General features: G+C 41.2%; 1 protein-coding gene across 2 annotated transcripts; it reads left to right on the forward strand.

The window, feature by feature from the left end:
• The first annotated feature begins 1,473 nt into the window (after positions 1–1,473).
• LOC139381895 (bcl-2-like protein 11) lies at positions 1,474–19,764 on the forward strand. Of its 2 annotated transcripts, none has more exons than XM_071125748.1 (4): positions 1,474–1,836; positions 3,631–3,995; positions 5,714–5,847; positions 16,836–19,764. In XM_071125748.1, the coding sequence occupies exons 1-4, from the start codon at positions 1,829–1,831 to the stop codon at positions 16,962–16,964; spliced, it is 636 nt and encodes a 211-aa protein (XP_070981849.1). In that variant the 5' UTR covers positions 1,474–1,828; the 3' UTR covers positions 16,965–19,764. The 2 variants fall into 2 exon arrangements, with proteins under 2 accessions (XP_070981849.1, XP_070981850.1); XM_071125749.1 differs by having other exon boundaries at positions 1,523–1,836; positions 3,282–3,995.
• Positions 19,765–20,922: the final 1,158 nt, after the last annotated feature.

Consider the following 20,922-nt stretch of genomic DNA (forward strand, 5'->3'; position numbering starts at 1 on the left):
GAGTACCCCATCAGAGCCTCCATGTTATGAGCCCCACTGTGCAGTATGCTGGGGCCGATCTCAGAGTGTCAGCTCACACAAGCTCACTGCTTGATCACATAGTTCTCAGTGAAAAGCCATGAGCTATGTTACAATGTCCATACTAGCATACCACTAAGAATAATGCAACATATTGGGCATGCATTCTAAGTCGCGTAGTATGAGTATGGATATGAGAACAGAGCCCGTGGTATTTTGCCTAATCTGTACCAGATTTGCAGACTACAGGCCCAGTTGTTGTCTACACTCAGTGTTGCTTAGTGAATATGCTAATTTTGTTTGTACAAAAAAAGTTCTGAAATTAAATGTATTCATGATAGTAGTGGAACAGAACTACATTTTAACAACAAGTCTTATGACTAATGTAATGTAACATTTGTTACTAGTTTCCCTCATGAGCTGAGATCTAGCCTTGGCCTGAGACAGTGCACCAGACCATAGGTGTATGGAAGCAGACTGTCTCAGTAGACACATGGACTGCACTGCTAACAGCATGAGGTAGCTTCACAAAGTGGACCAGTGAGCTATGTGCAATCGCCCAACAAATACAATCTCCAGTATATACAGAGACCCACTGGGCACACACTGGTTGAATCAAAGAGGTTTACACGTAATTTCACTAAAATTACGTTAAACCAATGTGGAATAGACATTGAATTGACGTCTCTGCCCAGTGGGGAACACACTTTTACTGTGAATCTCTCTGCCAGCCACTTTCTCTCATCAAGACCGAATAGGCCATTATGGCAGTTTTTTGATTCAGCGAGATACAAAAATTGGAAACACACAAGGTATGTTTAGAATATATTTTATTAATATGAGCAAAGTCATAGGAAATGGTTTGTGACAGAATACATGTGGGAAATGTAGTACTTTTATATCCCTCAATTCACTGATCATTGGTTGCGAACCATTTATTTAATAGTGTTATATTGTGCAAATGATCAACACGTGGATGATTGTGAAAAGGTGCAGCTGACTTTTTAACACTGTCTTTTGATATAGCCTTTCTTCTAACTGAGAATGTGTGGGCAAAAGCGTGATGAACCAATGCAATAACTATTTTAGGGGCTCAAATACATGTACTAAATTACTCTAGAAAAAGCCAATTATTCTTAAAGTAGATCATCTATAAAACAATGTTTGTCTGAAATGTATTATCATCTACTGGAAGTTGTTATTTTAATAGAAAAATATCCTCCTCATAATTTCTCTGACACAAATTAAATGTTGCTAGGTATAGGATCTTGATAGCTGAAGTTGCCCCTCTGAATTTGGTAGGCTGATGTACTAGTACTACAGTATTGTAAACGGTTCTCCTACAGAGAGAGAGGGGGGAGAGAGAGGTTTATCTGGACACTTGAAGGGATGCTTTGAAACGAGGCTTAGATCCCACCCAGTGCAAGAGTAGGCGGGTCAGAGGCGGAGGATGGCATACAGGCGTCATCCCACTCTCGACTCAGACCAGACGCTTCAACTTTTTATTTCAATCGCGAGTGAACTGCTACAGCAAGGAAGTATCCTCAGCTGAGCTGAGATATCCACCCCGGAGACAAAAGAGTCGAACGCTTTCCCCCCTCCTTCAAGCAACGTATATTTTGTAGGGGATCTGTTTTTACAAGGCGGAACCACTATTCTTTCGATGTTGACATCGTAGTTTTCTGATTAAAAAGGCATTGGACTCTAAACTTTTGCGTTTAGAGCGTATGTAAGAAGTTCAAAAGCGGATATTCAGATATTTTACCGTTATTAACAACTGTTATGTCGCGCTACTGAAGCGGTTTAGGACATGTCCAGGTGAGTGCAAAATAAACATAAGGAAATAGCATGCTTTGATGTTTTTGATAGCTATAATTCCAGAAGACTAAGAATAAACAATATAACAGAAAATCGCACCGCCGCTCTCCCAACTTTAGACTTCACTACCCAACATAGGCCGAATTACTCGTTTTTAGATCATTATACTGTCTAGTCTAAATGCATTTATTTTGTAGGCTACCATATCAAATAGGCTATTCATGTGTTTATTTAATGAAACAAAAGTGTTGTATTCGGCTCACGGCGCACGCCGGAGAAAGTTCTTTTTTTGATTAAGTCCCTCCGGTGTCTGCACAACGGTTTAGCGTGGGAGAATTATGTTTTAACAGATGTCCGTCGTTCCTGATTATCTGTAGTAGCCTATTATTTCCATAATAGTAACGCTTGAAACACTAGCCTACGCATTTCCACTGGGCACACACTGGTTGGAACAACGTTATTTCCACATCATTTCAATGATATGACAGTGAACCAACGTTGAATTAACGTCTGTGCCTAGTGGGATTGGTATTGAATATAATAAAAAATACCATGTATATGTATATGGGGGCTCAAATACGTATATATATATATATATATATATATGCGTTTTTTTTCCCACGGCTGCCTGGATTTAGCCTATGTTGTGTAGCCCTGTTGGTTCCAAAGCGATGGTGTCTATAATATGCCTATAGGGCCGTTTTGGGGGGGATAGGAATGAGAGAAAAGCAGGCACCTGATTGTTTTGTTTCCTTTTGTTTTCCACATTAACCTATCTTCGCTCTTCTCAGTCTATCCAGTAGTTAATGTGCTACCTCTTGAAATTGCACGACAATGGGGCTCCTGTTCTCGGGTGATTCAGTGAAGGCGAGGGGCCGAATTGTGTTTCCAATTTCAAGACAAAGTTAAAAGAGAGAGGCTACTGCTGCAACCTGTGGGTGGCGATAATGGACCAGTTGGCCGCTAGCCTATGATTTTGGATGCCGTTTTTTCGCCCGTCAGTCAAAGAGGCATTAATCCAATCAGGTCTGCTTTCAACACATGTTGGTAGAATGTGTGCCGAGTCTGCCGACACTCAAGCAACAAACTACGTGACTCTATTGTTCGTCGGTGTGACTGCGTTTTCGTTGTCTCTCAAATATGGCATTCGATTTAACTCTGAATTTATTTGATATGAGTAAGTATTTATGATATAATAGGCTACTGAAAGTATTATGAAGTATTATAGTATTATAAAGCCGACAGGTAGACTATAGGCCTAATGGAGAAAGAGTGTACGCTGCCTGCGATCCTTCATGCGCTAGAGATCCTCCATGCGTAATTTTGAACCAATTCGAGTATGCAATACATTTTTCCAAGTAACGATCAGATTAATTTCGAAAACATGACTATAACTAAATTTGTCTTGGGGATGCACAATATGCTATTCACAACTTTCATTTCAGATAGAAGAAGTTAACTTGGCTTGGAGATGGGGCTGTGACGCAGTTACTACGGCTCATAACTTCATGCCAACTGTTTCCCCCTGCTAAAAATGCTGGAATCGGCACTTCTGTCCAAACAAATAATGGATATAGGCCTACGTGGAGAGGAAGAAGTAACAGCCGAGTCAACAACTTGACTCGACCCGGCGGGATATTTTGTCATGCGCGCTCTGTTTTATTAGCCTATACATTCTATAAAGTATGACTGTTTAGACTTTGAGTCCACAAGAGCAAATCTCCAACAAATAATGACATTGCACCGACAAAATAATAAATACAGCCTAACTCTGATACTTGATCTATCCTACAGACGACAAAATCAGTCCAATGGCTCGACCATCCTAATTGAGAGAGGGAAATACGGAGAATTGAATCCCGGTGGCGGAGCAGCCTCCGGTGCCGAACCGACTGACAACCCCCAGTTCAGCGAAGGGGAGCAGCAGTCACGGGGAGGAATAATGATGCCGAATAGTCTGCTTGGTTTCCAGTCGAGGTCGCCGTTGTTCAGAACACTGTCCAGGTCATCCAGTGGATATTTTTCGTTCGACAGCGATTCTATTCCAAGCTCCCCGCTATTGAAAGATAAATCGACACAGACTCCGAGCCCATCTAGCCAAGTCATGACTCACGCACTGCAGCGCATGTCTCAAGCACAGGAGACCAATCGAGATTATGGTAAGGCACACCCTTGCTTGTGTCGCACAAATAAATGTTGTTACTCACTATCCAGCCCGCGCTGGGCAGCTGCATGGCATGGTGTACATGATAAATCCTTGACGCGCAAATAATGATATGTGCCATGCCCCTGTGTCAATCAGAAGGTGCACTTTGTTTTGAACTCTTAACCCACACCAGTTCACGACATTGTCTGTCTATTCCAAGTATTAAGGACCATTGGTTTTGTAGTGCGTTCACTGATATAGGGGAGGGGGGGGGCGCTTTTACGCAAGGATGCGTCTTGGTTTATTGCATGCTATTGTTCCTTGGACGGTTTGTAATGTCTATTGTTATATTTACTTCAGTATCGTAGTCTTTACCATATCTGCAAGTGTCCAGCCAACAGAATTGCGTGACCATGAGCCAACAGTTGGATTCAACCTCAGCAGGAAGTTTCTAAAGAACAGTATCTGCCCTCTGTTTACTGAGTTGTGTCATAAGCCACCAAGGATCCACCTGGGCTCAGACAGGGTGTGTGTGTGTGCACACGTCATAGCAAAACATGCGCCTGCATATCTGTGTTAAAGGCACCTGTGCGTGTGCACACAGATTTACACTCAACCTCAATAACATTCCCTGACAAAGCTAGTGGCCATAGAAGACAAGCTAAAGGAAATACACAGGGACAAACAGGCACAGTGCATAATAGATGTGATTGAGCAGCCTGATTCACTTGTGTCCTTTTATTTGCGCTCAGTGTTGCAAAGGCCACATGTAGCGAGTTTGAGTATAGGCCAGTCAAAATAGACCTCTGTGTCTTTTGTCAGCAGCAGACAGGGATTCCTCTTCGTTCATTCTCCTTAGGAGCCGGCTGATATAAGGGACAGATAAATCTCTATCTGTAGTGTTTCACCACATCTCTAATCCCAAAGGCTACTCTTAATGGGGTAGAGAACAACAACTGTTCTATCTCTGATCTTGGGAAGTCAGTGAACTGGCTCCAACTCAAATCCAGTTCTTTAGATAAAGTCTGAATAGTATGTTTGTGGAGATTAACAAATGTTCTCCAGTTTTAGTTCTACCATATGTATGTTATGGCCTGAGGGAGACAGATGCTGTGGAGAAATGACTTTCTGACTATCAGATATGAGTGATCCTAGCGCACATGTAAAACACCACAGCTGGGGTTTTGTATCTTCTCGGGGCATAATGCCTTTGGTGACTTAAATGGCATTTTGATTTTGACAAATTCTTAACAAATATCCTTTATAACTCAGTCATAAGGTTGTCATAATATAACAGAATGCCACATTTCATAATACCAGTCCTACACTTATCTTAGGAAATGTTGTGGTGATGCATGATGCATGTCATGAATTGTCTCTGTGCTGTGTTATTGTTATGTCTCTTTTATGACAGTGATATAAAAACATTATACCAGGCCACTTGCAGTAAAGTAAGTAAAGTGAAGTGGTTCCACATTAACATATGGTTCCACTGATATTACAGGGCCCCTGAGGGATGTGAGAAATATTAGACATATGTTTCATGACACCTGTGAGTCATAGAAAGAGATCAGAACACATTCATATTGACAACTTAACCACACTATAGGAACCACTTGGCATGTCTGCGAAGTGTCAAACTGGCCTTTTCTTAGTAATGCTGTAGCTTGGTCTTTGTTACTAGATTGTGTTCTAATGAGTTCTGACAGCCACTTGCTCTTTGTCCACCAGACGCGTGGCCCAACCTCCTCCACTCCTATAGACCACGGCCACCGCCAACTGCAGGGGACATGTGGCCAGAGACACTGATTGGCCAGGAGCTTCAGCGCATTGGAGATGAGTTTAACGATCTCTTCATACATGGGGTGAGTAGGTACACCACACCAGCACTGAGTCTTGTAACCTACTACTGTATATACACATACAGGGTTGGAGGAGCCAAAGATAAGTGATGATGAGGATGATAATGCCCCTTATATCCTGAAGATGCAACATTTTGGGGGTGTTAGCATTTAATTAAAGGACCCTCTTCAGGGAATGGGTAGCTTCAATATCCAGGGGGTAGAAATATGCTACATAGGCACTGCAAAAAAGGATTATATCAGGGACTTGATAATCACAGGTGTCACTGCAGCGCAGGGGAAAGTTAATCTTCCCATTAGATAGTGTCAATAATTTAAGTGTTGTCTCAGAGCTGCTGCCAAAATCATGGCAGCGCTGGTGAACAAAATGCCTCTGCTGCCATGAGTTTTTTTTCTTCTCTTGCTACTTGCACAGTACATTTCTGGAGGTTGCATCACCTTATTTACAAACCATATCAAGGACTGCACTGTATCAAATGGTGCTGATAAGGTGCTCAGCTCAACATTTGCCATTCTAAATTATTTCACGCTTCCATACTTTCTTTGTGTCCTTGACCTAGCATAGACGCATTCTGTGCTGTAATTTCTTATGTGCTGAGGGCTCTCTGTTTTTATAACATTATTTATAATAGATACAGGACAGATCCAATAGCCACATTGCAATTATGGTGCATAGTGCAGAAGCCAAGATAAAGGCAAATCTGTGCAACTGCTATTGCAACATTTTACAGTAGCTTGTATGTGAGTATGGTGATTAATCAGTCAGCTGTTCATCTACAGTATAATGTCATGTCTTTGTACCTTAAACAAGTTGGTGATTCATATTACCCTGGGTTATCAGTTTCCTGGTTTATTGTGTAACTCGTACACTTGAACACTAATACTCAAGGCTTGTTGTGTTCATTTTTGGAGAAAATATTTTGTTTACACTATGGAGAGTTTTCTCCCATGTTCCATTCTTGTCACTCTCCATCTGAGCAGACTTTAATTGGCTGAAATTAAATACGTTTTTCTTGCCAGCTCATAACACCAGGATTTTCTTGTCGTGGACATTGTGTATCTTTGCATCTGAAGAATGTTATGATGTGTTTTCCTCATCACCATCCCCAAGAGTCACTGCTTGGTACCCATAAAGGCGGACAGTTTGTCTGTATAACCAAAAAGATTAACTGAAGACACATTTCTTTCAAATGAGTGTGTGAGGATTTGCCGTGAGGTAAATGTTGTGTTACTAAAGGCCTCTGAGGAGACGTCTGAGGAGAAATAAATATTTATACACCTTTCAACAAATGAGGCTGTGATTCAGACTTAACACACATTGTAGAACAGAACAGGGCTTGTTTGTGTGTGTGTGGTACTGTATTGGCTAGAGGCTAGTATTGGCTAGTATGTATTTTGAGAACAATGAGCCCAATAAAAAGCAGAACATGTTGTGTTCAATGTTCCGTGTTTTGGTCTCAGGTGTTTGGTTGACATCAGAGTGAGAGATTCTGCAAGACTGTCTCTGTCTAGAATCTAGAGCTGTCTCATATGTGACCGACCGCCTTGATTCGGTCTTATGTAGCAAAATTTGAAATTGTGTTTTTTACTTTGGATAAAAGCAGAGACACAGAGCTACAAAATGTTATATCATGCACTGCATTTGAGGAACAATGGGAACGTAATTCTGCTTTGAAAGTTGATGAACTTGAAACCTCACTTTTAAGAAAATGGTGTTTGAATATTTTGTTATCTACTGGAGAGCTCTTCTTTGTCTACACCCATTCAGCATCATTCACACCCTTTAAGCTTTAGCCCCCACCCAAACTCTGACCATTTTACTCACCCTCGCAGAGCTGGTTAGGCTGTTCTCGTGTTATCCAAAGCGTTGGTGACTGTAACTGTGCTGCTGTCAACAAATGAATTACACTTTTTGCAGACGTTTACTGACACCGGCAATATTCAATGGGTTTTTAGCGTTCGGTAATTCATCATCGTTATTCTGTGCTCTGGCACGCTCAGACAAGAGTGTAGAATGGCCAGACTGAATTTATGAACGCATCCGACATGGCTACTAGCATAGTGGAGTCTTTTGTTAAGACATATAGCTAGCTAACTAAACAATGAACCATAATCCCAACTCATGATGTTACTACCCTGCATGAATCTGCAGGTAACTAACTAACCAGGTTCAATGTTAGCTAGCTAACATTAGGTTATAACTAGCCAATAAAATTATTCTGAGGTATCTATATTCTGAGGATTTTGGCAGGTATGTCAAAATTAGAAATGTGTAATATCTGAAAATGTACCTCGCTAGACTATCTTAACTGTGGTCTGAAATCGGAGTAGATAGCCAGAGCGAATTTACCAGATAACATTAACATCTATCAACAGTTCTTGCAATGACATTCTATTGAAATGTATACTTGCATAGTGGAGTATTTTGTTAAGACATGTAGCTAGCTAGCTTGCTAAACAATGAACCATAATCCCAACTCATGACGTTACTAAACTGCATGAATCTGCAGGTAGCTAACCAACCAGGTTTAATGTTAGCTAACAGTACACTTTAACTTGAAATGAAAAATCTTTATGTCAAAACTAGAAATGTGTTATATCTGAAAATGTAGCTAGCTAGACTATCTTACCCGTAGACATCATAGATGTCACGGATGCCATGGTTGCCCTTAGTTTGAAGATGTAATCCGAAGACAGGTCTTTTCTCCATCTCCTTAGCTATCATACTCGAATTCCGCTAATGCAGTTTTACTACGCAATATATTTTTTTAAATGCAGCATTAGACAGGATTACCTAGACATACTGACCAGCTCAAATAGACAGAAGCGTGCTATATGGCAGACCAATCCAAATTAATCTCTCGGCATGTCCAGCCCACTCATTATCTCAGCCAATCATGGTTGCTGGCTTTTTCTGTGGCTAAACCAACTAAGCTCGTAATTTAACAATGTCTTACATATTTACAGATGGCATACAAGTTTGATATTAAGGCACTTGAATGTTCACATGTTCGAGAAGGTATTTATGCCAAAAAACGCATTTTGATTAAAAACATTTTTTGTACGTTCAAATGGCTCTCCTGTGAAGTAGTGACCTGCGACAGGCCTAGTTTCCTGAAACGGGTGACATATGTCTCCTATCTGTCTCAAATGTCTATTAAATAACTACACTGCCTTCGGAAAGTATTCAAACCCCTTGACTTTTTCCACATTTTGTTAGGTTACAGCCTTATTCTAAAATTGATGAGGGAAAAAAACTATTGAATCAATCTACACACAATACCGCATAAAGACAAAGCAAAAACAGGTTTTTAGAAATTGTAGCAAATTTAGGAAAAATCTAAAACTGAAATATCACATTTACATACAATGGGGCAAAAAAGTATTTAGTCAGCCACCAATTGTGCACATTCTCCCACTTAAAAAGATGAGAGAGGCCTGTAATTTTCATCATAGGTACACTTCAACTATGACAGACAAAATGAGAAAAAAAATCCAGAAAATCACATTGTAGGATTTTTAATGAATTTATTTGCAAATTATGGTGGAAAATAAGTATTTGGTCAATAACAAAAGTCTATCTCAAAACTCTGTTATATACCCTTTGTATATACCCAATGACAGAGGTCAAACGTTTTCTGTAAGTCTTCACAAGGTTTTCACATACTGTTGCTGGTATTTTGGCCGATTCCTCCATGCAGATCTCCTCTAGAGCAGTGATGTTTTGGGGCTGTTGCTGGGCAACACAGACTTTTAACTCCCTCCAAAGATTGTCTATGGGGTTGAGATCTGGAGACTGGCTAGGCCACTCCAGGACCTTGAAATGCTTCTTACGAAGCCACTCCTCCGTTGCCTATGTTTGGGATCATTGTCATGTTGAAAGACCCAGCCACTTTTCATCTTCAATGCCCTTGCTGATGGAAAGAGGTTTTCACTCAAAATCTCACGATACATGGCCCCATTCATTCTTTCCTTTACACGGATCAGTTGTCCTGGTCCCTTTGCAGAAAAACAGCCACAGAGCATAATGTTTCCACCCCCATGCTTCACAGTAGGTATGGTGTTCTTTGGATGCAACTCAGCATTCTTTGTCCTCCAAACACGACGAGTTGAGTTTTTACCAAAAAGTTCTAATTTGGTTTCATCTGACCATATGACATTCTCCCAATCTTCTTCTGGATCATCCAAATGCTCTCTAGCAAACTTCAGACGGGCCTGGACATGTACTGGCTTAAGCAGGGGGATACGTCTGGCACTGCAGCATTTGAGTCCCTGGCGGCGTAGTGTGTTACTGATGGTAGGCTTTGTTACTTTGGTCCCAGCTCTCTGCAGGTCATTCACTAGGTCCCCCCGTGTGGTTCTGGGATTTTTGCTCACCGTTCTTGTGATCATTGTGAGACTTGCGTGGAGCTCCAGATCGAGGGAGATTATCAGTGGTCTTGTATGTCTTCCATTTCCTAATAATTGCTCCCACAGTTGATTTCTTCAAACCAAGCTGCTTACCTATTGCAGATTCAGTCTTCCCAGCCTGGTGCAGGTCTACAATTTTGTTTCTGGTGTCCTTTGACAGCTCTTTGGTCTTGGCCATAGTGGAGTTTGGAGTGTGACTGTTTGAGGTTGTGGACAGGTATTTTATACTGATATCAAGTTCAAACAGGTGCCATTAATACAGGTAACGAGTGGAGGACAGAGGAGCCTCTTAAAGAAGAAGTTACAGGTCTGTGAGATCCAGAAATCTTGCTTGCTTGTAGGTGACCAAATACTTATTTTCCACCATAATTTGCAAATAAATTCATTCAAAATCCTACAATGTGATTTTCAGGATTCTTTTTCTCATTTTGTCTGTCATAGTTGAAGTGTGCCTATGATGAAAATTACAGGCCTCTCTCATCTTTTTAAGTGGGAGAACTTGCACAATTGGTGGCTGACTAAATACTTTTTTGCCCCACTGTAAGTATTCAGACCCTTTACTCAGTACTTTTTTGAAGCACCTTTAGCATCGATTTCAGCCTCGAGTCTTCTTGGGTATGACTCGACAAGCTTGGCACACCTTTATTTGGGGAGTTTTCTCCCATTGTTCTCTGCAGATCCTCTCAAGCTCTGTCAGGTTAGATGGGGAGCGTTGCTGCACAACTATTTTCAGGTCTTCATAGATCTTCGATCGGGTTCAGGTCTGTGCTCTGGCTGGGCCACTCAAGGACATTCAAAGACTTGCCCCGAAGCCACTCCTGCATTGCCTTGGCTGTGTGCTTAGGGTTGTTGTCCTGTTGGAAGGTGAATCTTCGCCCCAGTCTGAGGTCCTGAGCGCTCTGGAGTAGGTTGTCATAAAGATCTTTCTGTACTTTGCTCCATTCATCTTTTCCTCCACCCCGACTAGTCTCCCAGTACCTGCCTCTGAAAAACATCCCCACAGCATGATGCTGCCACCACCATGTTTCTCCGTAGGGATGGTGCCAGTTATATCTTTGTTTCCCCAGACCGGATAATCTTGTTTCCCATGGTCTGAGAGTCTTTAGGTGCCTTTTGGCCACTCAACCATTAAGGCCTGAATGGTGGAGTGCTGCAGAGATGGTTGTCCTTCTGGAAGGTTCTCCCATCTCCATAGAGGAACTCTAGAGCTCTGTCAGAGTGACCATTGAGTTCTTGGCCACCTCCCTGACCAAGGCCCTTCTCCCCTGATTGCTCAGTTTGGCCGGGTGGCCAGCTCTAGAAAGAGTCTTAGTGGTTCCAAACTTCTTCAATTTAAGATTGATGGAGGCCACTGCGTTCTTGGTGACCTTCAATGCTGCAGAATCTTTTTGGTACCCTTCCCCAGATCTGTGCCTTGACACAATCCTGTCACGGAGCTCTACGGACAATTCATTCGACCTCATGGCTTGGTTTTTTGCTCTGACATGCACTGTCAACTGTGGGACCTCATATAGACGGGTGTGTGCCTTTCCAAATCATGTCCAATCAATTGAATTTACCACAGGTGGACTCTAATCAAGTTGTATAAACATTTCAAGGATGATCAATGGAAACAGGATGCACCTGACCTCAATTTAGGGTCTGAATACTTATGTAAATAAGCTTGGCACTAAAAACCTGTTTTCACTTTGTTGTTATGGGGTATTGTGTGTAGATTGCTGAGGATTTTTATTTATTTAATCCATTTTGGAATACGGCTGTAACGTAACGAAATATGAAAAAGTCAAGGGGTCTGAATATTTTCCAAAGGCACTCTATATACAGGTTATTACATTGTGTGTTACTGACAAATTCAGGTGTTTCATCTGGCTTTATGTATGTTTTCAACTGCCAATAACTGTCATAATGCTTGTATCTGGATCAGAGGTAGTTTCTCCTGGCTAGTAAGTTATTTCCTTGTAAACAAAGCGTTTGTGTGTTTTCAGGTGTCACCTAAGGTGAATTTAAAAAACTCCTGTCATTTGTCAGACTTCCCAGTTCTCACTTCAGATTGTCTCTATGGCCTCTGGCCACCCACGCAAATGACCAGTGACCTACATTATTCTCGGGATGACCTGATTTTGTTTTGCTATTACACACACACACACACACAGACACACACACACCCCTCCTTCTCTGCCTAATAGCCATTATGGAAAATACTCTGGCTGTCTGAGTGCGCAATCAAGATCAAGTTTTGGGGTTAGAGAGCTCAGAGGAGGAAGGGTCAGGTTATAGTGACTGGGCAGATGGTTAGTGAGTGAGTGGTTGTGCTGCAGCATGGCAGGGCTACGTGACTGCTCAGCTTCATTATTCCTACCCTGTGGTTAAGGCTCTCAGAGAGCCCACTGTGGTCTCTAATTATCCACAGATCCGCCTTTACAGGCCTCATTCAGCCAGCGCCATGGAGACCCACTCAGTCCAGCCCCGGCCTGGCCCTCCGGACCTGCTCTTTGACCGGCTCTTTCTCCCAGTGTGAGTTTGAACCCAGGGCTCTAGCGGTTGTCATGCTTTGTGAGAGGCACTGGAAAGAACTTTTAAGTGGAGTTGGTCCACTGTTAAGTCTTTGGGTGTGTTGTGGGTTTGGGTGTCTCCATACTCTCTTCATCTGGTTCTGGTGTTGCTTGCGTGTGTGTTTAGTGGTGGCAATGCTGTGACGTTAACTTTGCATGTGAAGGTGCTCTGTCCTGTGGACTGAAAAAGGAGGCTTTTAATTCAGGGCACTCCTCTGATACTCTGAGCGTTTAACTGAACCTTCCCAGACTGGCAGATGTGCAGGGTTTTCATTTTTGGGACTATTCCATTGGTTCCATTGCACCAGGCCTGCTCAATAAAGTACAGCTAAAGTATTTGAAAGAAATCCAAGTACTATTTGAGCCCAGGTCTGGTGAGACGTCTCTCCAGTGGTAGATATGGCAGATAGTAGCGTGAAGCAAAAAGGACAAGCACCCTGCTAATGCAAAGCAGATGTCTGGCCACAGAAACATGTTGTATTCTAAGAGAACTAATGTCTGCATTTTGCCACTCAAATTATCTGAGCAATTTACATGGCAGCTGACTTCTTTGTTGAGTTTCTATTCTGTTTTTAAATGGGGTTTGTTTTTTAAGTGATTTCCCTCAGAAAGTGGTGACACCCCATCTTATATGTGATGCAAGGTTATTTTGGCTTAGGACCTGCAGTCTTTCTCTTATAGAAAGAGGGAGAGAGACGTTTGTCTGTTTGGAAACTATTTTAAGCAGCTGTGTAATACCTTGTTTTGATCAAATAAAAGCACAAGCTGAGTAGCATTGAGTGTTTCAGTGACAACGTTGTTTTTCCTCAGGCAGACATCTGTGAACGTATTAGCGAGTCACTTTAATTTCATGTTGTCTCTTCCAAATTCTGTCTGCTCTCCCAATTTGGTCAAATTGTTTTTCAGTGTTCTTCTGGTCTTGTAAGTAATGGCTTCTTTGTTTTGCTTGCATGTGGTGCTGCACTCTGCGTTCTCTCACCCCAGATCAATTATCAGAGAGAGAGATTAGTCAGTCTGTGTGTGATGCCGGCATGCCACAACACATTTTGGGCACAGAAACAGCTGAATACTCAGACCCTGATCCATCATACTTGAGACATGGTTTAAGTGTTAATGGTTTGCAACATTGTACCAATTTGCTGGTTATCGGTGTAAAACGTTCAGTGTGGTGTATTTAGTGAATTTGGGTATTAACATACCTATGATCTAACTTTTAAGGGGGGAAAAACATGAATCTTAAAGGGAAAGATAAATGTTTTAAAGGAAACTAACAAGTACAATACACACTAACTCCGTTTAAGCTATGTGTGATATAGCTGAAAGTCTTTGAAAGTAATATTGGAATATGTTTTCTACTGTACCCTCCCCCCAGCTAATAACATACTATTAAAGGGATCATTCACCTGTTGATTTGCCTTATGCCTCCCTCTCATGTTGCATGCATCGGGGTGTGAAGTGGCATGTGATTACATACTGTGTGTACTATATAATGCCATACAAAATGCAACATGTAGTCATGATACTATAATACACACCAGAGAGGTTTTACCCTCAGCCTCAATGGCCAAATCTCAGGATACAAGTCTGTGTTTACACTGTTGAAACCACTGCCTGGAATGGCAGCATGTGTTTAATTTGTAGAGCTTACAGCAAGTATAGAAGTCATTCCTCTTTCCATCTCATTCTTTAAAATCTCTTTACCATAGGAACATACAGTATTAGTTTCACACATTGTTAAATAGTCCTAAACTTCGAATGAGGATATGTTCTAATCAAACAACCTTTCAACAGCTTGTTTTAAGTTTTTGTTAAGTCTTTCGGAACCATAATTTACATCTAGCCAAACCTTCGATCTGTCAATTCTCTAATGAACTCATCATGTTTGGCCTGAAGGAGAATGGGGTCTTACAAGGTTGCCAGTCCTGCTCTAAGTCTATCTCACAGAGGAGTTAATGCACCTCAATTTAAGTTCACTTCCTCATCACCTGTTTCCTCAGACACTATTCACAGTCACTCCAGGTTTCTGTGGTTCTTGGCACAACTCATTTAGTGTAAAACCAAGCATTGATATTCCTCTTGCATTTGTTCCTAAAATCCTTTTGTTGAGAGCAGAATACCTGAGGCACAGGGCTGGTTTACAATGTCTGCATGGTATGGTTACCTGCATGGTATGGTTACCTGCCAAGCTGCTCTGAATCCACACACCTGCAGTGATTCACTAATGGAGCGATGCCCAAGTCATACTTCAGCACAGTTCCTGTAAGAAACAGTTGTTTTTTTTCACCTCGAGGGACTAAGGGAAAAGTATAACTCAGACTTGGTGTTTTCTCTTCATTTTATACTTGTAAAATGAATCACGCTTCCTCCGTCCCCTCTGCCAAAGGGCCACAGGGGAAATGCTCAGCGCTTATCGCAAAAGCCCTGCCAAACTAGTGGCCTCAGGCCAAAGTGCTGGCCTGGCCAAGACAGCCACCTGTTTTCACCTCCACTATGCCAAGTCTGCAGAGGTAATTGTCTGTGAGGGGAGTAGTCCATCCATCCCTCATTATTAGGATACCATGACCTGGTCATGTCCAAGTCCACCACTGAAGACCAAATAGAATGTCTCAATCTCTTCCCTAATCTCTCCATTCACCTCACAGTAAAAATGTCCCTATTTGTGTTTAGTTCATGAAGTGCCGTTTCCATTGGAGCTGAAGTAGCTGCCCTAATAGAATGGCCTTTATGACACTGCTGCTGCATTGTATTGCTCATTAAGAGATATCACTCATGTCGTAAACCTGGTATGTTAGGGTTCTCTTCAGCCCAAGGCTGTAGGACTAGTGTGGTCGTTTGCAGGGCCTCTGACCAACATAGCAGTGTTGACACAAAGATCAGAAGAGCAGAACATTAACCCTCAATTGAGAGGGTAAATACAGTTAAAGTGGTTGCTCATTTAAATAAAATCACATTTTATTTGTCACATGCTTGGTAAACAACAGGTGTAGACTAACAGTGGAATACTTACTTATGGGCCCTTCACAACAATGCTGAGAGAAAAATATACAAATAATTGAAAGATAATAATACGAGGAATAAATGCACAATAAGTAATGATAACTTGGCTATAGACATGGGGTAACAGTACCGAGTCGATGTGCAGGGGTACGAGTTAATTGAGGTAGATATGTACATATAGATAGGGGTAAAGTGACTAGGCAACAGGATAGATAATAAGCAGTGGCAGTAGCATACGCGATGAGTCAAAAGAGTTAGTGCTAAAAGGGTCAATGCAGAAAGTCTGTGTAGTTATTTGGTTAATTAGCAGTTTTATGGCATGGGGGTTGAAGCTGTTCAGGGTCCTGTTGGTTCCACACTTTAATGCTTAATTATGCTTCTTTAATTCAATGCTGTGTACACATCATTACCAAACTCATTCGTATACAAACACTTCATGGTACTGTATCACAGGAGCACAAACACATCATGGTACTGTATCACAGGAGCACAAACACATCATGGTACTGTATCACAGGAGCACAAACACATCATGGTACTGTATCACAGGAGCACAAACACATCATGGTACTGTATCACAGGAGCACAAACACATGTAAGAACAGTATATGTATTTGTCTGGGCCTCTTGTCTGAGTGTGAAGTGAACCCACTGGTCCTAACACCTGGAGAGGGACCAAGGGTTTGGATTGAATTGGACCAGGATGTCAGGAACAAGTTGTGTTGGCCTGATTCCTGTGTTTGTAGGGCTGCATGTGTGTGATGACGAGAATTTACCCCTCATGAAAGGACTGGCACACTGACCACAGTTGAATTCAGCCATGTCCATAGCCATTATTGTCAGCAAACCTCTGGTGTCTGCGTTCCACACACAGCACGGGTCATTATGGTTGTCAGGTGAATGGCACTATTACGCTATGTGTTATGGCAATATGTTGAATGCTTTATCCTGTATGTTTGTGTATATGTTTAGTGGTTATGTATACAGGGGTATGTGTATGTAACAGGGCTCTTTTCGCTGTGTCCTCCACAGCGCCCTGCTGGCAGAAACGGTCAAGTTGCCCAGGCAAACCTGCAGGAGATGCACCAAGAGCCCGCCTTCCTACTGTGGATGGGGCTCCTGATTGGACGACTATTACAGATCATCTTGCAGAGAAGATGATGGGTAGACAGAAGCCTCAATCCCATTCCTGCAGCACCCAGCAGTCACATACTGTAGCACCTGGGAGAATTCTGTCAAAAGACCCTGTACATATGTGATTATATAAAATGCTACATTTTCAGAATGGATCCTCCTGCATATGTGGACCTATACAAATTTGTCTTGATAATTTTTAACCTTGAATTGGCTCAAGATTCCCTGATCCAGGATAAGTTGGAATAGGGAATTTGTACAGCTTTGGAGAATACTTTCTTTGGGAATTCTACAACAACTGGAATTTTGCAGGAAACTGCTCAGATTTGGAAAGCTGAGCCTAATCAAACCACCAAAGATGGAGTGTCCTGTTGCAGAGCACTCACAGGGATAATGCCATGTGGATAATGCTTTGTGGAGGTTACATGTGCCTTGTACAGTTTCTCGCTTTTTTACTAAGCTGTTTTCTTTTTCTTGCAGCTATTTATTTTTCACCTATGTATTTAATTTGTTTGTGAGTTTGCCCATGGTCAGATGTGTCGAGTCTGCGCGGTGCCTGTTCCTCCTGGTTCTCATGGCTTCTCACTGTTTCCTTTCCTCATCCAAACATCATCTGCAATTCTAATTTGATGCAACCAGTTCCACGGCCGCTTCCATTGACCCAGACATTTAAATCTTAATATTAAAAATTAAATTATTTGTAAGCACCATTTTTTAAATGTATTTTCTTTCCAAACATATTCGGTACAATAGCAAGGATGTTAGTAGTAATTGTAAGAACAACAACAGCTAAAAACATTGATAGCAAATACAATGCCTAAAATAATCATATTTAATTAAATTAAAGTACATGAATTAGGGCAAATAATGTAAGTTCTTGAAACAACTTATTTTACTGTTGTCTCACTTGTTTAACCCTGCCCCTTTTCAGATGTCAAACATAATTGCTGTTATCATTTAGCATTTAGCTTGGACAGGCTGTTGTCGGGCTTTCATAGCCCAGCTGACACTCATGTTGGCCCGGCCAAGTCCTTCACAGCGCTGCCAGGTCATTAAATGCTCATAGAAGCTTTGCTGGAAGAGAACCAAACTCTGAGCACCAGGGGAGCAGGGCTTTGTCAATGGAGAGCCATGAGCTAACATTAGCCAGAGGAACAGGCAGAGAGAGCCAATGGGTTCAATACAGGTTTTAATGGATGGGATGACTTGCAGTGGTTGAGAACTGAGATCGATAGACAGGGATAAAAACCACCCAACAACCTGGAAGGATCTATATCCAAATTCTTGAAAATGTGTTGTATTTCTGATCTGTGGTAGTATGAATGGGTTTTTTAAGGCCCAGTGGAGTCAAAATCCTGTTTTTCCTGTGTTTTGATGAAACTATCCCTTTAAAAGTGTGAAGGAATTTGAGGCAGTATAAGTTAATATATACCAATAACAAAGAGTTCCAACCTCTTTGCCAATAACAGTTACTTTTCAGATTACATACTCAGACCACTCCAACAGTCCTAACAAAATTATTGCTAGAGAAATAGTTTTTGCTAAAAGGCTATTTTTGTTTCCTTTTTACACTTTTAATGGAAAACTATTACAGTAAGGCACTTGCTTAACTTCCAGAAATGATTTGATATGGAGATAAAAACAGATGCATTGGGCCTTTAAGGAAAAACAAAAATTGAAGTAGGATTACTTTGAATGTTACATGTTACCACATTGTGCATCATGGGTTGGTTGGAAATGTTATGTGTCCTCTTGTGTGAGCCAAAGATGGATTACACTGTAATTTTGCTGGTTAGATCTTATTGTATAGTACAGTATAGGCGTGGTTCAGTCCAACTGCCTTGGCCACCCTTTTGATTCCATTGCCTCATATTTGTCAGTCTGCCAGTATTTGATTTGAAAATTCATTTCACACCCACAGTTCAATAAATGTTATCCATGGAATTAAATGTTAACGGTATAAAATGTGCTGATAAAAGCCTATCTTTAACATAACATAGCACTTACAGCTCATTAGAGGTTTTAATTGCCAAACATCTGCCTTTTAGAATTTTTTATTTAAAAAAAAATTTTTTTTTGCCAATCATGTAGACAAAATGTAAGGTATTAGTTGATGAAATTATCTGCAAACCCAATTTTTATTGAGAAGCGTATCATTCCGTCATGTTCTTCTTTGTACCAAAATTGTACTGCTCGGCCATGTATTTTATATATTGTATGACTGTCTTTTCTTTTTTGGTGTTGTCAAATGAAACCAAAGACCTCATTTCAAAGTTGTGTATCTCAGAAGGGTGTAGTCGAGTCTAGTGGCTTTCCAAGAGAACAACTGAAAGCTGAATTTTCACCTTCTGAAACTGATATGGAAACTTCTCAGACAGTCAGCCAATGGTTCCATGTACTCTAGATATCAATCCATTGAGTGACAGCATAGTCCATACTGTCCATACTTCTTAATGGGTAGAGACCAGACCATAGATAGAAATAGCATTTTTCCCAGACACATACAATAACTTAATTTTGATCCGCAACATTCCCAAGTTGTCCTTAGCAAGAGCCATGAATTTCAACCAGTGTCATCTTGGTGGAGGAAGTGCAGGTGTGTCCCTCTTGCACTATGATTACTGTCCCAGAATTCTGTCTGTTCAGGACCCTTTTGCACTGAGCGCAGACTGACATAAACTGATTTATCTGACTCACAGGACCCAGTACATTTGTAGCAAAATGTAAATTTCTTTCAGTTTTTTTTGCACTGAAATGTTTTAAGGTTGTGATTTAAATTGTGCATAATGCTGTGCCTGTATAAAGCTTTTTTTCATCTTTTTAAAAATGTGTTTCTGGAATCTTCTTTCATTGTTGATTAAACCACATTCTTTTTAATGATAAGTTAGTAAGCCCCTGTCATTGTTCTATAACTAGAACCATATTGCAGTCATAATGGAATTAATCACAGGCAGTTCATAGAAAGTTTGACCAAAGAAAAATGTGTGGCAAAATATCTTTAGTGCAAACTTTCATTAACATGTCTTTATTTATGTAAGTGTCATACAGTAAGTACATTCTCAAAAATGACTATTTGGGTTCAAGTGAAAATTGAAAAGACCATTTGTGTATCTGTGCAAAAGAGGACTCTCTTCCTCTGTGTGGCCGCCACGCTTATCTCTGATCATCTGCAGGACATGGAAAGTACGGTACCTTCCCTAGCTTGGCAAAAACAGCCTGAGATAATTATACATCCCGTATTCAGCCAGTCAGTGGCTGCTACACTAAGCCCCATGTGACTGTGCACAGTCCAGGGTGAATTCCAGTATTCATATAGAGAAAACCTTTTATCCACTTAGTGGCAAGGTAAACTATTGAGAGGACAGTACGGTGGGTAGGTATTTATTCAGCCTGAGGTGTAAACATTCGGTTGAAACTTGCGTAAGAATTGTAAGATGAGTCAAATGAATCAAGAACGATCTGAACTCCTTCTCTCTATCACACACACACACTTGAGCATGTGTCTGAATTCGAGCATGATGACCCCACAATATATTTCAGCTAAGTATTATTAATGTTCAGCTGCTTGGTGAGAGTTTACATTAACTTGAGTTGCACAGCCTAACAGCAGACAGCCATTGTCTTTATCCAAAACAGACGAGCTGACTATTTGAGCTTTGTAGAGATCCAAACTGAGCCCTGAATCCCACCCTCTTCACCACTGACTCAGTGGAATACCCAAAGTGGTGGACTACTACTTGAAGGATCACTAAAGACCCAACTATATCAGCCCTATGATAAATCAAACAAGTGCATAGCGCACTTATATACAATACTATTTTATTTCTTATTCAGTTCTTCACTTGCTGGATTCAGTGGTATACACAGGACATAGCACTGTGTAATCTCTAGGAAGAGCAAATTAATTAGTATCCATTATCTGTTCAGGTCATCCCACAACACTTTCAGTGTTTCTCTTGTGACAGGGATACTGGCTCAATGGCAT

This window comes from Oncorhynchus clarkii, chromosome 23, assembly GCF_045791955.1.
Source record: "Oncorhynchus clarkii lewisi isolate Uvic-CL-2024 chromosome 23, UVic_Ocla_1.0, whole genome shotgun sequence".
Lineage (NCBI taxonomy): Eukaryota > Metazoa > Chordata > Actinopteri > Salmoniformes > Salmonidae > Oncorhynchus > Oncorhynchus clarkii.

Coding starts and splice junctions, on each gene's coding strand:
- LOC139381895 (XM_071125749.1), top strand. CDS start 3,569: ATGACATTGCACCGACAAAATAATAAATACAGCCTAACTCTGATACTT. Junction 3,996..5,713: donor GGAGACCAATCGAGATTATG/GTAAGGCACACC, acceptor TTTGTCCACCAG/ACGCGTGGCCCAACCTCCTC. Junction 5,848..16,835: donor ACGATCTCTTCATACATGGG/GTGAGTAGGTAC, acceptor TGTCCTCCACAG/CGCCCTGCTGGCAGAAACGG.